This window comes from Oncorhynchus clarkii, chromosome 20 (genome assembly GCF_045791955.1).
Source record: "Oncorhynchus clarkii lewisi isolate Uvic-CL-2024 chromosome 20, UVic_Ocla_1.0, whole genome shotgun sequence".
Taxonomy (NCBI): Eukaryota; Metazoa; Chordata; class Actinopteri; order Salmoniformes; family Salmonidae; genus Oncorhynchus; species Oncorhynchus clarkii.
In genome coordinates this window covers 23688198-23706169 of record NC_092166.1, presented here as the reverse complement: position 1 = coordinate 23706169, position 17972 = coordinate 23688198, and the positions used below count along the sequence as shown (strand labels likewise).

The following is a 17972-nucleotide window of genomic DNA, read 5'->3' as shown; positions in this document are numbered from 1 at the left end:
GCTGACTGGTAATTGGATACAGCAGAAATAACACAGCCTCTTAGATAAGTTTTTTTTCTTCTAATTTTCCTCAACAGCAAGCCAGCATGTCATAAACCTACTGTACACTTCGTGACACTAATTCACATTATTTTGTTAGTTGATTGACATTATTTTAGTTATATTTAGTTTTATGCTGTTAAAGGTTTGGATGTAGCGTTTGTCCGTTTTTACAGTGTCATAAACTGTAGTGCAACTTTTGGCAGTGCGGTTCCCACGCTTGTCCGAGCTCCATGCAATAGTCTTAGTGTCGTTCTGTGAGTGCTCATGTGGGTGGCTAAAAAGCACTTTTGAAAGTATCTTCTCCTAATTGCTCCTTGCTTCCTTGCAGATGCCTAGCCAATCTGACTGTCGACATTCTCACCGTCTTTTAAACTCAAGATGTCAGTATAATGAGAAAAGGAGATACCAAAGTAATGACACTATCAACAAGGCTATGAAAATTCAGCTTTGAAAATTCAATCTACAGATCTTGACACGATTGATTACTTACTGCATATGGTAGGCCCTGGGCTGATCTTAATTAAGGGGCAATCAGCAGTTGTTACATCCATTTTTGGACTTCTAAATGAATGATATGTACCCATTGATTCCTGAAGAATATAACTTATGAGCTTAGTTCAACTGTGGTACCCCATCAGAATGCAAAATATAAGCCTGTTTTACTCCGATGTTTGTAAAAAAAGTAAATGTAAACAAACACTCCATAGCTTAAAACCATGGTTAAAAACGATCCTTTTGATTTACTTTGTTTACTTGCATCAATAGCTATGTCTTTGAATTTGAGAGTGGTTACATTTCTCCAGCCCCATTTCCCCCACTTTGTTATTGTTTTAACTGCTGATTGCTGCTTTAAGCATTACATAATTTCCGTAGTTGAGTCTTAGTTGATGCAGTCAATGGTTGAGCCGCTGATGTTGGTCCATGCACCGGTAAGCCTTTAGCAAGATGTTGTACATCAGGTCAATGCTAAACTACTTTTGAGTATCACATCTTATTCCCAATACCAAATCAGTACACAATTAAAACTAGGTCAGTCGATGTTTAAAAGTAGACTAACATTCTTAGAGTATAGGCCAGTATTTAGTGTCAACGCCGCACAGGCTATATTTACCTCTAACAGGATCACTTTATAGCAAAGTGCCAGCCAGATTACTGTCAGTAACAGGAGTGTTATCTGAAAAGGGCTCATCCTGTGTTGAGTGGGGCCTTTCACCCTTATCGTTTCGACCCAAACTGTGCTCTTTTGGCTCACTTTTCAGTTAGTTTGGTTCAGTATAATGTCAGTCTGCCTGTGTTACACACTGATTATTACCAGACTAGTTAGAGTGGGGCAGGGCTAGCTAGCTAGGCTCCTCCATCAGTGCAAAAGCAGGCTGGCACCAGATACAGGTAACTGCCAAAATAAAGGGAACCCCCAACATAGTGTCTTAATAGGGCATTGGGCAACCACACTCTGCCAGAACAGATTCGATCCACCTTGGCATACATTCTACAAGTGTCTGGAACTCTAATGGAGGGATGCGACAACATTCTTCCACAAGAAATTCCATCATTTGGTGTTTTGTTGATCCGGCACTGCTCCAGAATCTCCCTTAAGTGTTCAATTGGGTTGAGATCTGGTGACTGAAACGCACACAACCTTTAAACACCTTATGCTCGTTTGAGACCCCTCTTTCAAATTTACTAAGATCTCTTCTACTAGTCAGGGTAGCCAAAATAATGACCCTAAGCATGATGAGACGTTAAATGCTTAATTAACTCAGGAACCACACCTGCTTTACTGCTTTACCTGCTTTACTTTGTATCCCTCATTTACTCCAGTGTTTCCTTTATTTTGGGAGTTACATGTATGTTATTGGGCCAGATGGTGCTGATCCGTGCTGGAAAGGACAATGTGAAAATAAAATATTCTGAAAGTAAAGTTTGGGTCGGCACAATAATGTGAAAGTGATGTTAGAATTATAATCTAGTAATCCATGTCAATAAACATTAGATATGCAGCCAACACAGTATTTCCAACCTCAACATATTTCCCGTACTTGAGCACCATGGAAATGTCCTACCATTTGTTTTTTACAGCACTACTACTATAATGTGCCATACATTTCTGTCCGGATCTGGGATGGTAATCAAATGGTATAAAAACTTGCCACGTTTTCTAGGGATGAGGACAAGACATTTTGACCTGCAAGCGATTTACAGTTTGACCAGCAGGATTAAGGGCCTAGGAAAAGTACTAGCCAACCAGGATATCGTTCTAGGAAAAACAGTTATTTTGAGTTCCATTGACTTGACATTATTCAGCCACTATCAGGTGTGATTATGTTATTGGCTATGAGATGACAGCATCATCAAATAAAATGGATTTGTATTTGATTTGTATTTGTCACATGCGCTGAATACAACAGCAAATAAAATAAAATTGTATTTGTCACATGCGCTGAATACAACAGGCACCTTACAGTGAAATTACAGTGAAAAAACATTGAAAACCCTCCCACTTGCTGGCCAACAGATTTTCTCATGGAGTTTTCATTCAATACGGTTTTCAGTACATTTATCTTAAACCATCCCTTTAAATTTGGTGTACCTTTAATTCTAATTTTGTCGACAGACTAGAATACATTGAGAGAAAGGGTTTCATAGTGATCAATGAAAGAACGCCATCTAAATATATGAATGTTTGGCCTCATTTCAACACCAATTGGTAGATTAAAATACTCCAATCTTGACTATTTAGGCACTTTTAATGATTAGGAAAGTATGTATGGTTTGGAGAGCCTTTACACACAAAATATATTGATCAATCAAAAATACAGTGGTTTGATTCATCCTGAAAGTTGTAATATTTAAGTTCATCATCCATGAAATAAATATTAGGCGGAAAGAAAGTGTAAAATAAGATTTGAACAATGGTTCTATAAATCTCCCCTAATCCTCACTAATCATGGAACGGTATGACAATGGTCCAGTCGTCGTGAACCATGGCGTCAGGCTCCAGGTTTAACCTGCTGTGTGGTCAGAGTTCCACAATGATTCAAATAGGATTCATGTCCCAAATTATTGCACAACGTTAGTCTAATCTGATCCACTAATGCCAGCAACCCTCAGGAACAACTACATAGACGTGACCGAGGAAAGAAAGGTCAACGGAATGGAATGATGCTAAATGTAAGCTACAAATTGAAGAAAACGAACACTAAAGTGAGTTATAAATGTATGTGGATATTACTGATACAAAATCTAAAATAAAACAGAGAAAAGCCTGGATATATAATTAAAACATTCTAAAGCGCATTAGGTTCAGCCCCAAGCCTATAGTTTGGGTCTCCAAATTTCATCCATGCAAATTGAGAGCACACAATAAATATTCGGAATAATGGCACAGCTATTATAGCCTACTTCACTGTGGAAAAGGGGCCGCAAAACGTCATGTTGATGTGATTTTCAGTTTGTTTCCATATGACTGGTTTGACATTCGTCTCCAGTGATCATAAGGAAAAATAATCTAAAACAATTGCTATGTGTATTTACAAATGGACGACTCATTCACCTTGCTCTTAGCAATAGCTCTTGTCAATAAAATATATCAATATATTTGAAAAAAGTAGATGCTTTTTCCACTTGGAACTGGCAGGTTCGCTTGACCTTATTCATGGTTTCCTTGCACGTAAAAGTGTTGGAATTATGAGGTAATTAAATCAAGATTAGAATACAGTTTATCTGTAGACACCTCCACCACACCTTCATTTCTTAGATCTCCACCACGAACGAATAGCATGTTATTCTCACCCTTAAATTCGTCAGAATACGCATAGAAAAAAGTGCATAAAAAATAAATTACGTTCCATTTACGCTTAACTCGGGTCGGAATCAGCCCCATGCCTTATTGGAAGGTTTCCACATCAAATTTCCACATCGTCAAAATCCAGATAAAGTGATTGACCAGAGTAGGCCTACGTTAAGAACTCAAATGTGAAGCAAGGGGTAACACACACAATCACAAGTAATTTAGCAGTATTTAAAAATAAATGTTTAACACAATGTTAATCCTCCCATGTAGGGATGTTGTTATATCGCCAATGTCTCCCCAACAAACACACATGCTATATAGGAAGAGGTGACTGAGCAAGGCTTATCATGATACAACACAAGAGGAAGTATTTTATGCTATTATTCACCTCTATGGGGTTTTTCAAGTAACCATTTATTAAGATGACCAATACACACTTGACCACTCAGGAACACACAGAAAAACAACATGAAGCATACAAAACAACAACACAAGATTTACACAACTTGAAACTGCCTCTATATGCACTTATAAAAATAGAACATTTGCTTAAAATGAGTCAGCATAAACTCAACATGTAAACACCAGCATCCAGTTTTGTATATTAAGTTACTAGAAGGTCACTTATAGAATCTTAGGATTTAATACACTCTCTGTAAGTTGGAAATCAAGTCTTAAACCTTGAACCGATAAGACAATGGTACACAGTGAAATGAAAAAAAAAAGCTTTATTTACAAACATATCTCAACACACAGCCCCAAAAAGTGTCAAACTAGATCGAAAACTCATATTTAATTTAATTTGTGTCCTCACCCCCAGATTGAAATACTGACTTGATTTAACTAAAATGGTTTATGAATGATTGCCACTATGCTAAAGCTTTTTTAAAAGTGCAATAGACTGATATTCGTGCATAAGTAAGAACAGGTGTAGCAAGAAATGTAGAGTAGAAATTATCCAAATTTCATGAGCAGTTACAATCTTGTAAATTCCTAATGCCAAACTCAGCAGATACTCTGCCTTTTAGGGTTCTCTCAAATGAAACTAAACACTAAAGCTACATCATATAAATATATGTCTAGCTAGGTTAATTAATAAACCCAGCCTGAGACAGGAGACCATCAAGTCAGTATATTGCTATTCAGGGAAGCCTGACACACTCATTAGCTCCTTTGTGGCCGGTCAGTGAACCGAAATCTATAAATCTGAATTAAAAAGTCCCTTGCTTTAAGCCCTGCTACAGAAAGACTAAATCACCCATTCCAATAGGAACTTTTTTTTCTTGCAAATAACAACCTCTCACCCACACACTGTAATACCTCTCACCCACACACTGTAATACTAAACCTCTAAAAAGGGAAATCGAAACTAATAAATACAACCTACAAAAACTGATCCCAAAGTTCTTCAGCCTTGTCTCACATTGCTCCCTCTAAAGCAGAGCTTCCGTCATGTGTTCCAATGGGATTATCCCATAGAGCAGAGCTGAAAAGAGGCTTCCCGGGACTCTGCCTCCTCCTATTCAAACAGGTTAGGTACTGTAGCAGTCCATCCAGACCTAACGACAGGAACTCACACAATAAAGTCTTCAATAAATTAATTCACAAAATACCATTTTTTTCTTTCAAGATGTACAAAGATTAAACAATTTTTTCAAATCCAAGTTGGTTGGTTATCAGGGTCATTTTGCCTTTGTTTAATCTTTTTTGTAAAACAAACTTCTCAGTTCTCCAGCTACGCTTGTAAGCAGGGAGTGAAAGAAGACATTGCGAGAGGCGAGTGCTTGAGTCATGAATGTGAAGAGAGGTCTCACAGCTAGAGGCTGTTTTCTCAGGTCAGGTGATAACGGCTCCTACTCCTGGGAAGAGCTGCTGTGTGTGGCTGTGGTGCTTCTGCCTGCCGCCTTGCGTTCATAGTTCACCAGTCTCTGTCCCACCAGGTACCTGAGAGAGAAAAAAAAGAAATCAGAAATACCATGCCATGAAAGGAGAGAGCCTACAGAGTGTAAAGTGGCACACCAGTATGCCAACAAGTATATCCTCAGGAGGCTTGGAGAAGTCATTTGATTTGATGATTTGTATTGGAAACTATGGTGCTCCACTGTCATAATGGAGACTAACACAGTCTGTGAGAGACATCCGGAAACCATTTTGTCAGGTCAGTATCGGCAATAAGTAACAACTGTGGTTGTGCTGAGCTTAAAATGTCAGACTACTCACTTGTCATTCTTAATGTGCTCATAAAGGCGCTTAAATTGACGGATCTGGAAGGAGAGGATTCCCACCAGCATGACTACCATGACCAGTAACGGGTAGATTCTCCTCTGCACCAAATTCTGCATCTCCATGGTAACTCCTACAGAAAGAGCAATCAGAGGTTCAATGATAAATTGGCTCACTTTCCCTCACCAATAATGTATATATTTCTATCTCTCTGGCACACAACTATAACCAGTAATTACACTTTCATTATCTGATAATTGCCTTACCTGGGGAATATTGAGCTACGATGGGGACGATGCCAGCAGAGATGACATAGGGCACACAGAGAGACACCAGTAGCACACAGATAACCGGAGCAGCCAGCTTACGGATGATGAAATGGAGATCAATGTTGCGAATTCCATTAGCGTACACCTAGAAGAGGGAACAACACTAGGAAGTCAATATAATTCCAAAACGTATTCATAATGAATCGGAGCTATATTATTAATGGCATCATACTACAGGTCTTCACACTAATTAGGGTAATAATCATAGTAAAACAGTCTTGTGGGAGCGACCTGTTCGATCACGGCTTTCAGCCACCACTGGGGACCCATCAGAGTAATGGCAGCAATAATTTTGGCATGGAGCACTCCGAGAGCCCAGTCCTGAAACAAAACGTCCCAACAAGAGCAGGTTAGTCTTAAACAGCGCTGTTGGCTGTTGTTGACTCTTCTTCTGTTATCCGATTGCAGGAAGCTAAATACTTCATCATAAAAGTTTTAGGCACAGTGTCAAATTAGCTGACTGACCGTTCACATCGCTCCGGCCAAACGATCACTTCATCTCCCTGACATGCTTGCCTCCCTGACATTTTGTAAAACGCAAACACATTCTGATCGTTCTGATTGGTCACAGAAACCGGTGGTTTAGGCCAGAGTCAGCCAACATGATGACCTTATCAACTTTGATACTGATTGGTTAGAGATGATCCAATCGTTGATTAATTTGTTCTGTACAACGCCCCTCATTTTGACGTCAGCAGAAATCTATTCTAGGAAGGCAGTTTTAGACAATGTATGGAGTGATCATAGAGCAGCGGAATTAAATTCAGGATGAGTCATTAGGCAAGTGTAACATTTTAAGATTACCATTTCAATCCAATGTAAAGCTATATGGTAATTGGTGTTAGATGGGTGGCCCTTACAGTACCTGCCAGGGGTAGAAGAGTGGTGTCTGGTCCAATGGCACCCTGAGAGGAGCTACTATGACCAGCTCAAATAGCAGGCCCAGCAGCAGAGGGATGGCTCCAACCAGCAGCACAGCAACGACCACCGTCTTCAGGATCTACAGTACAAAACGTATAGAAAACAGAGGGCTAGAAACACGGGCCTCTCAACACACAACACAGATACAGTAGGTATCACTTCACTGAGCGGACTTCAGATTGCATTCGGAGTCAGCCTATATAGAGGACATGAATGACCTAGAACCACTCAATCACACAGAGATGAGCCACTGCCTCCCGGGTGGCGCAGTGGTCTAGGGCTGTGCCACCAGAGACTCTGGGTTCGCGCCCAGGCTCTGCCGCAGCCGGCCGCGACCGGGAGGTCCATGGGGCAGCGCACAATTGGCCTAGCGTCGTCCGGGTTAGAGAGGGTTTGGCCGGTAGGGATATCCTTGTCTCATCGCACACTAGCGACTCCCGTGGCGGGCCGGGCGCAGTGCGCGCTAACCAGGGCGCCAGGTGCACGGTGTTTCCTCCGACACATTGGTGCGGCTGGCTTCTGGTTTGGATGCGCGCTGTGTTAAGAAGCAGTGCGGCTTGGTTGGGTTGTGTTTCGGAGGAAGTATGGATTTCGACCTTCGTCTCTCCCGAGCCCGTACGGGAGTCGTAGCGATGAGACAAGATAGTAACTACTAACAATTGGATACCACGAAATTGGGGAGAAAAAGGGGGACTTTTTTTTTTTGAATAAAAAAATAATAAAAAAGAGATGAGCCACTGCAAACAAACAAAGCACAGCATAATAAAAAAGCATAACCCCAAAACATAACCCCAAAACATATACCACTCGTGTATGTCTTATAAGTGTCTATATTGCCATATATTTTGCAGAATAAAATCACATGCTTATTCTAATTCAGTTGCTGTTTGCATTACAAGTGTGAGGGGAAAAACAATAAGAATGAGTTAGAAGAAGAAGAAGAATGAGTTCGAAGAAGAAGAGTTCAAGTGTGTGTTGGCGGTGGGTGTTGATAGTCATTACCGTGTTGCAGAGCATTACCATGAGGGTCCACTCCTGGACCTTGAGCAGAATGACCCTCCTGCCCTGGGGCATCCAGGCCAGCAGAACGGTGATGGCCCTGATGGACAGCCAGCACACGTATAGGCCGCACGCTGCCGTGTACAGCTCGTGGATCTTTGCGCTGCCCGTCCAGAGAGACATCAGGTACCGGCCGGCGAATACTGTAGCAGGGGGCGGAGACGGGGTGAGACAGCGAGAGTAAGAGAGGGTGACAGTAGGTAAATGTGGAAGAAAGTGGAGTGGGACGGTGCAATTACATTGAGTGAGTTGAGTGGACTATACAGTGAATTCACCTGGCAACGTGAGGCACACCAGACTGGCCACCAGCAGTGTCACACACATGAACACAATCAGCAGCACAATCTAGAAAAACAAGAATGAATACACATGAATAGACCACATTGAAATGTATTTGAATGCTCTGTGACAAAGATGGCTTAGAGAAAACAAGTGTCAGGTCTAATGAATAGTTAGGCAGGCTACCTCCTACCAGGTGAATCATATTATCATTACTATATGCAAGTTATAGTCATGACTCACCCTGAAGCTGAATTTAATGGGTTGGTGGTAGGGCTGGAAGCCGACAGGACCTCCCTGCTGTAGGATAGCCTGGTGGGCAGCGTGCAACCCATCAGGGATGGCGTTGTTATTCCTCCCCTGCAGATTGTTGTTGGCCTGCTGGTCCGCATCATCGTCATTCTCCTCCTGGTCACCCAACAGGTACGAGTGGAGGTCTCTGTGGCACAGACAGCACCGTTAACATGGGGTTCAAAGTCTTCTAACTGAGGATATGTGTCAGTCTATAATAGCGCATCTCTGGGGTTTAACCCTGGTTTTATGGGAGAACAGCCTACATGAACTACACTATATATATACAAAAAAAAGTATGTAGACACCTCTTCAAATTAGTGGATTCGGCAATTTCAGTCACACCTGTGGCTGACAGGTGTATAAAATCGAGCACACAGTCATGCAATCTCGATAGACAAACATTGGCAGTAGAATGGCCTTACTGTGGAGCTCAGTGACTTCCAACGTGGCACCGTCATAAGATATGGAGCTTCGTGAAATGGGTTTCCATGGCCGAGCAGCCGCACACAAGCCTAAGATCACCATGCGCAATGCCAAACGTTGGCTGGAGTGGTGTAAAGCTCGCCGCCATTGGACTCTGGAGCAGTGGAAACGCGTTCTCTGGAGTGATGAATCGCGCTTCATCATCTGGCAGTCCGATGGACAAATCTGGGTTTGGTGGATGCCAGGAGAACGCTACCTACCCCAATGCATAGTGCCAACTGTAGAGTTTGGTGGAGGAGAAATAATGGTCTTGGGCTGTTTTTCATGGTTCGGGCTAGGCCACTTAGTTCCAGTGAAGGGAAATCTTAATGCTACAGTATACAATAACTTTCTTGACGATTCTGTTCTTCCAACTTTGTTGCAACAGTTTGGGGAAGGCCCTTTCCTGTTTCAGCATGACAATGCCCTAGTGAACAAAGAGAGTTCGATACAGAAATGGTTTGTCGAGATCAGTGCGGAAGAACTTGACTGGCCTGCACAGAGCCCTGACCTCAACCCCATTGAACACCTTTGGGATGAATTGGAACGCTGACTGCGAGCCAGGCCTAATCGCCCAAAATCAGTGCCCGAACTCACGAATGCTGGTGGCTAAATGGAAGCAAGTCCCTGCAGCAATGTTCCAACATCTAGTGGAAAGCCTTCCCAGAAGAGTGGAGGCTGTTATAGCAGCAAAAGGGGGACCAACTCCATATTAATGTCCATGATTTTTTAATGAGATTCGACAAGCAGGTGTCCACATACTTTTGGTCATGCAGTGTATATCCCAGTAAAATAATGGATTCCAATATAAATGATAGAGCCCAAGAACACTCACAGTCTAACAGAGAGTTGGTTTGTTGTTGTTTGTGTGTGACACTCACAACAGATATCCAGCGGTGACGGTCCAGGCTCTGACCAGGCCTTTGAGCCACTGGCGTGTGTGACCTTGTTCCAGCAGCGCAGGCAGAACCACCTGAAGTAGCAGCAGCTCCAGAGAGAGCTCACTGACTGGAGCATCACTGGGAAACAGAGACAGACAGAGACATTATCATCATCCATGACTGAGTACATTACAGAGATATTTGTTAGTTACTGAAGAGGCATTTATTCATTACTAAACATGCATTGGTTATTGATGTTGTAGCGTGGCATAATCCGGCCAATGACTTACAGTGCCTTGCAAAAGTATTCGGCCCCCTTGAACTTTGCGACCTTTTGCCACATTTCAGGCTTCAAACATAAAGATATAAAACTGTATTTTTTTGTGAAGAATCAACAACAAGTGGGACACAATCATGAAGTGGAACGACATTTATTGGATATTTCAAACTTTTTTAACAAATCAAAAACTGAAAAATTGGGCGTGAAAAATTATTCAGCCCCTTTACTTTCAGTGCAGCAAACTCTCTCCAGAAGTTCAGTGAGGATCTCTGAATGATCCAATGTTGACCTAAATGACTAACGATGATAAATACAATCCACCTGTGTGTAATCAAGTCTCCGTATAAATGCACCTGCACTGTGATAGTCTCAGAGGTCCGTTAAAAGCGCAGAGAGCATCATGAAGAACAAGGAACACACCAGGCAGGTCCGAGATACTGTTGTGAAGAAGTTTAAAGCCGGATTTGGATACAAAAAGATTTCCCAAGCTTTAAACATCCCAAGGAGCACTGTGCAAGCGATAATATTGAAATGGAAGGAGTATCAGACCACTGCAAATCTACCAAGACCTGGCAGCCCCTCTAAACTTTCAGCTCATACAAGGAGAAGACTGATCAGAGATGCAGCCAAGAGGCCCATGATCACTCTGGATGAACTGCAGAGATCTACAGCTGAGGTGGGAGACTCTGTCCATAGGACAACAATCAGTCGTATATTGCACAAATCTGGCCTTTATGGAAGACTGGCAAGAAGAAAGCCATTTCTTAAAGATATCCATAAAAAGTGTCGTTTAAAGTTTGCCACAAGCCACCTGGGAGACACACCAAACATGTGGAAGAAGGTGCTCTGGTCAGATGAAACCAAAATTGAACTTTTTGGCAACGATGCAAAACGTTATGTTTGGCGTAAAAGCAAAACAGCTCGTCACCCTGAACACACCATCCCCACTGTCAAACATGGTGGTGGCAGCATCATGGTTTGGGCCTGCTTTTCTTCAGCAGGTACAGGGAAGATGGTTAAAATTGATGGGAAGATGGATGGAGCCAAATACAGGACCATTCTGGAAGAAAACCTGATGGAGTCTGCAAAAGACCTGAGACTGGGACGGAGATTTGTCTTCCAACAAGACAATGATCCAAAACATAAAGCAAAATCTACAATGGAATGGTTCAAAAATAAACATATCCAGGTGTTAGAATGGCCAAGTCAAAGTCCAGACCTGAATCCAATCGAGAATCTGTGGAAAGAACTGAAAACTGCTGTTCACAAATGCTCTCCATCCAACCTCACTGAGCTCGAGCTGTTTTGCAAGGAGGAATGGGGAAAAAATTTCAGTCTCTCGATGTGCAAAACTGATAGAGACATACCCCAAGCGACTTACAGCTGTAATTGCAGCAAAAGGGGGCGCTACAAAGTATTAACTTAAGGGGGCTGAATAATTTTGCACGCCCAATTTTTCAGTTTTTGATTTGCTAAAAAAGTTTGAAATATCCAATAAATGTCGTTCCACTTCATGATTGTGTCCCACTTGTTGTTGATTCTTCACAAAAAAATACAGTTTTATATCTTTATGTTTGAAGCCTGAAATGTGGCAAAAGGTCGCAAAGTTCAAGGGGGCCGAATACTTTCGCAAGGCACTGTATCTTCTGGTAATTGCAGCACGGTCGACTTCGGCCGTAACAGCTTCATGACATTACTAGGAGCCTATGGCTTAAGTCAAGTCATTCCATTGTTATTCCAGGCTTTAAAAAATTTAATTTACCTTTATTTAACTAGGCAAGTCAGTTAAGAACAAATTCTTATTTTCAATGATGGCCTCCCGGGGAACAGTGGGTTAACTGCCTTGTTCAGGGGCAGAACGACAGATTTTTACCTTGTCAGCTCTGGGATTCGATCTTGCCCAGCGCTCTAACCACTAGGCTACCTACCGCCCCACTTACCTGTACAGCATGACATTGTAGGGGAGGAAGGCTGGGAGGATGAATTTGATCGTCCTTATGGGAAGCCACAACATTAGTAAAACTATGGAGCCAAACACCACCTGCAGAGAAAGACCAGAAACCCAGTGTTACGGGCACTGTATATCCTGTCCAGGCACCCATAGCTATGACATTGTTTATTAGATAGGAATAAGTGGGTTGCAACTCACCACTGATAAAATTAATCTTCTGAGATGTCTGTATATTGGCAGGTGAATCATTTCTTGGACAGGATTAAAATCAGGATCGTTCAGGTTTCTGAGAAACCATAAAACACCAGGTCTCAGCACCTAGAGCGACAATTAGAAACAGATCCAATTGGGATACATAACTCAACAGCAGAAATCTCTTGACATAGGTTTATGGCACCTCAAATGACAGATATGAAGGTATGAGAGAGAATACCATCTCACCTCTCGCAGTAAGAGGATGAACGAGGCAAAGTAGAAGACGTAGACCATCCCTACAAGCCAGTGGAGGAACATGGTGGTGCCGGGAGCAGACTCAAAACTCAGCTCTCTGTCCTTCAGAGAGGCATCAAACATCTCCTGCAACAACACAGAACAACATTTGGCTTTTCAATAAAAGGAAAATGGAGGTATCAATTATTATTTTGAAAGGACGCATCATTAAAGCAGAAGAACATGGTCGGCTTACCAGTGAGCAGATGTCGAGCCACCAGCCACAGATGACAGGGAACACACCGATCTCCACAACTACCAGCAGGGATACCTGGTTAATCATAATATATGTATTATAACTGGTGTTATAACTGGTGTTTATTTCAAATGGCAATAGAAGGCAAATTGTTAGTTTATATGGTAATCCAGACTGAGAATACACTGTATCCAAGATAAACACAATATGCTGTATGTATATACTTCTGAGCCCATATACCAGTCAGGCTATGCATTCCCAATCAAGGACAAAATCATTATCATAATGTTCAGTACCTTGACAACAATGTAGCACACTCCTAAAAGGTGTCTGGATCTTTGGAATCTCACCAACGCTGCCAATCCCTGGGATTTTCATTAAGGAAAAAACACATGCAATACATCACAGGTACTACATATCTATAAGAGACTAAAACTAGGCTATAACACAGTTTTGTAACAGATACCAGAGGATACATGGCACAGTATTAATGTCATGGCCAGGAAGATGTAGCCTACGATGGTGGTGATGAGGCCTTCGAAGTGGGAGGCCTGCACCTGCAACAGGAAATTACATGATTAAAATAATCTTCTTTCTGACACTGCAAAGCAGCTCAACAATGTATGGAGCGAGTCATTCAAATTCCAAAACAAACTTCATAAAATCTATTCATACAGATTTCAAATATAATCTCTCTAGTTACACGCAGGAGAAAGGCCTTAAATTCAATGTAATTTACACTAAGCTGGTACTTACATTATTTTCAAAGCCAAGACCCACAACTGAGAAATGTCCAATATGATACGGACAAAAAGCTGAAAAGAAATGTTAGTCACTGTTATAATATTCATTTAGATATACTTTTTTTAATCAAAATGGCACTCTTAACATAAGTTTAATGACACGCACCGAACACCAAAATGAAGAGTGTGTTTAGTGAGACCACCCAGAAGACATGCTCCTGATGAAGAAAGAGGGACAACATATTTACAACAACCTGAAGATTTTCTCAAAAGAGTACGACATTTCATCAAACATGGGGAATGAGCTACTTACCAGGAAAACCAAGGAGCCATCAAGACCAAGCATCTGTGAAAAAAAAAAAAAAAAAAAAAAACAGAATGTTCAATTTCACTTCACATTTCTTATACACAACAATGACCGATGGGTATAACACACAAATTGGCCAGAGGGAATTCTAATTCAAACTCACCCTCTCCCATGTTAGCTCCTCTGCTGCCCGGTCCCATTCCAGGGCATTCCAATTCATGTCATCTACAAAGAGACAAAAGCAGAACCACACTTATTGACACCTCAAATTAACACTTTGTCAAACAAGCAGTCCAGATATGCCCTACAGATTAATGTCTATGATGACAAAATATACATTGATATAAAAATGTTGTAAAATGCAAAACCACCATCCTAAATTAACCTTTGAAATAAGGCTGCATTAGGTTAACATCTTGAACCTTTATAGCCTGAGTGCCAGTCTATAAATGCCATTATACCAAATGGTGCAAACAGATCTGGGTCCAGGCTAGAACCTTTCCATTCGAAGATTCATACCGTGTGCACCATTGTTGGCGTCCCCTACATCCTCAGCCCCAGCCTCGTCCTCCAGCTCCATGTCCTCTGCCGGGTCCACCTGGATGTCAGGGACCTCAGCCGCTGGACCATTGTCCGCCAGGGGCGCAGCAGCAGCAGGAGCAGGCTGGTTCTCACCCACCCCCTGCCCAGGACCCTGCTGTTGGGGAAAAGACATGGGACACAAAGGTGGGTGCGGTAGCTCCAGAACATTAGAAGAGGCTATCTCTGGTTAAGGAAGAGTGTATTGAGCGCTCTTTAAGACTCAACTTAGAAATGACAATTTGCAGTGAAGAAATGCTATAGTTAACACATAATTATGTTCACCCAAAGAGTGACTGACTTGAATTTGTAGTGGGATTTTTGGTTACCTCATTAAGTTGTGGAGCTGGTGCATGTTGTGGCTGCTGCTGCTGATTCTGCTCCAGCCACTGGGGGGCACCACCATGAACAATCTGCTCCCGCAGCCACACCAGACTGATGAAGGCGCAGAGCGTACACGTCACCACAAAACAACCCTGCAAGCAGTCCGCCATCAAGTTCTCTCTGTGGATGAAGGGACATTACAATTGTCTCATGGTGAGTCAGAATGTTACTGGCTAAATGACTAGACAACATTTGTTTAATGTTTTTACAGGGTATTGTTTTGTACAGGTTCAGGAGAAGAAAATAATGACCATCTTACGTAGAAAGCATATCTAATGGCAGGGTAAGGAGTGAGCTCACAGAGCCGGTAAACAGACACTTGTAGATGCGACCTGCGGGAATAAGACCGTCAACACACACTGACATATTCAACAAGGCCAACAATGGATAGCTTACTGAACAACATGTACCACTAGACTGTATTTTCAAACATTTGTACTTACATGCTGTGAGAGGAACGACTCCCAGCCAAGCAAAGGCAACTAGTGTGTAGTGAAACCAGTATCTAATAGCTGTGCCTACACTTGTCACCAGCCCCGCAAATATGTCCTGAACAGGCAGTCGGGAAGGCATGTCTGGAGAATAGACTGGAAAAAACAGAGGAAAGAAAGTATCAAAACAGGATATTTCTTTTTCACATCCTCAAATTCCAATCTTCCTTTACTGGTCCTAATTGGGTCCATTCAGAACTAAGAAAAGCTTGCATTGGATCATAACAGTTGTCTGGTCAGAAATGTGGCAAAGTATTTTCTATTGGTATCATGACAGACTATGATTGTCCTTTAGACAATTTAATCATCTGAGAAAACTACAATTTAAATCTCTCACTAAATGAATGAGGATGGCAGACGGACTCCGGTAAGAGAAATAGAGATTAGATTGAGCAATACTAGAGTAATGGATTAGTATAGACAAGGCCATGCGTGTGTCCCCTAGGCCTGTCTTGAATGATAACTAGTCAGGGCAGCTCACAGTCTTACTCAAATGAGAATAAGTAATACTTCCTGGGGCTGATCAAGACCGCATATGCACTTCAAAATAAAATACTTCAAGAAATAAGTTAGAGGTCAGTCATTGGATGATGATATTGGACTGCAATCCCTGTCAAAACAGGCAAATGACCCTATGAGGTAGGTTAAGCCTATACGTTAGTCACGTTGTTGGAACCCCATATAACTTAAGTAAATGCTGCATTGAATAATATGTTAAACAGAATAGGTATATAGAAGGAAATTAAATTGAATGACTTACTTGGTGTAAAAGCAAATCTGTGTTTGCATAACTCACAGTATTCTTTTCTGCTGTGTTTTAGCCATTGTACCAAGCTGTGAAAATACAGATGGATTATGTAAGTGTGGTGTCACATGTGCAGCAATATAAAATATCAATTTCAGTTGCTTAAGGACAGTTCATCTATCTAGATTTAGCACAGAGAGCGATCTAGTAGCAGAGCCCATCTCTGGCTAACAGATCACATTTTCATGGCAACTTGTCAAACCCTGGCTTCCATTACACCGTTCCCATAGTAATACTTGGCTCTGCTCCTCTCTGTTGAATGTATCATGCTCTGGCAAGAACCCAGTCTGTCTCTAAAGAAATGCCACTGGCCCTGTGTTTGAGTATACAACCAACCAGCAACACATACCATTCTTGATGGATGAATTTTATACTTCCTGTGCAAACACAGGGGTGATATAGTGGCTTGTCCTGGGTTCCTTCAGACCGGCAGACCCGGCATATATCCCCTGCAGAAGACAAGGACATGAATCAGACAAAATCGAGAACAGGGTTCATGAAATTCAAATAGGCTTTGTTTTGAGAAACCATTATGTGCAACTTGCATGAAAACATAGCTAGCAGATCTTTCAGTGATCTCAAGACTCTTTTTGTCAGGACCTTTCATTTGTAAATACTCTGGGGCTTTTGATTAACTTTACAAAAGAGCAACGAATCATTTCCATGCATTACCTGTCACTGATCAAGTGATTGGCAGCACTAATGGGTGCCACATACTGGGTGGGTTGGCAAACAGGTACATTCTATATTATTGTTGTTATGTTAGCTATGTTGATTAGTTAACTAGCTAGAACTGGAGGACGGATACATCACAAGTCTATTGAATTGAAATGTAATCAACAACGTGTAGAAGTGCAGAGAAGTCAGTAAGCTAGCTATTAACTAGCAGTGATAAAGGTGGGTTATACTTCATCTTAGACTTAGTGGTGAGTGCATGTAACTTAGCTAAAGCTAGCTAACGTTAGCTAGTGATGCTAGCTACTTCATGCAGGTTGTAGCTTCGGTATAAAAAATCGGTTAGTCAATTTGCGACAAAACAGATTCCTTGAGGCGCAATCAAATGTGTGTCACAACAGGAGGTTAACTAATTCTGTAACGTAAATTTGTTAACAAGATGGGTTGACGAGGTTGCTAGCTACCTTCCTCGGCGGTGTCCATCTTGAATGCTGACGCACACTGTCCTCGTTTCAGTCAACACACAACACCGTCTGGCTTGTTGGTGAAAAGCCTAGCAGCCAGCGAACTAAAAAAACACATCTCAGAATGATGTTCGATTCGATGACTGGTTACAGTGTAACTTCACTATTTGATTCCCCGTGGGGATACAATGTAGCAATTTTATCAGGCACTCCGGGGGCTAGGCTAGCTACGGTAAAAACTGCTATGCACAGCAACTATCAACATGCTGACGGTATTGAGTTACCGTAAAAGAGTAAGCTGCGCACTTTTATATTTAAAACAATT

General features: G+C 41.8%; 1 protein-coding gene across 2 annotated transcripts; it reads right to left on the bottom strand.

Annotated features, from left to right (window-relative positions):
• Positions 1–4205: 4205 nt before the first annotated feature.
• LOC139376103 (E3 ubiquitin-protein ligase MARCHF6-like) lies at positions 4206–17929 on the bottom strand. Of its 2 annotated transcripts, none has more exons than XM_071118291.1 (26): positions 17648–17929; positions 16858–16957; positions 16464–16537; positions 15656–15799; positions 15472–15544; positions 15158–15332; positions 14769–14946; positions 14413–14474; positions 14256–14288; positions 14109–14160; positions 13956–14014; positions 13676–13756; positions 13496–13564; positions 13200–13274; positions 12956–13090; positions 12713–12832; positions 12504–12604; positions 10284–10421; positions 8890–9085; positions 8643–8712; positions 8311–8510; positions 7253–7387; positions 6619–6708; positions 6325–6472; positions 6056–6191; positions 4206–5779 (listed from the first exon to the last, which is right to left on the bottom strand). In XM_071118291.1, exons 1-26 carry the CDS (start codon positions 17664–17666, stop codon positions 5689–5691), a joined length of 2754 nt encoding a protein of 917 aa, XP_070974392.1. In that variant the 5' UTR covers positions 17667–17929; the 3' UTR covers positions 4206–5688. The 2 variants fall into 2 exon arrangements, with proteins under 2 accessions (XP_070974392.1, XP_070974393.1); XM_071118292.1 differs by having other exon boundaries at positions 8329–8510.
• Between the last annotated feature and the right edge of the window lie 43 nt (positions 17930–17972).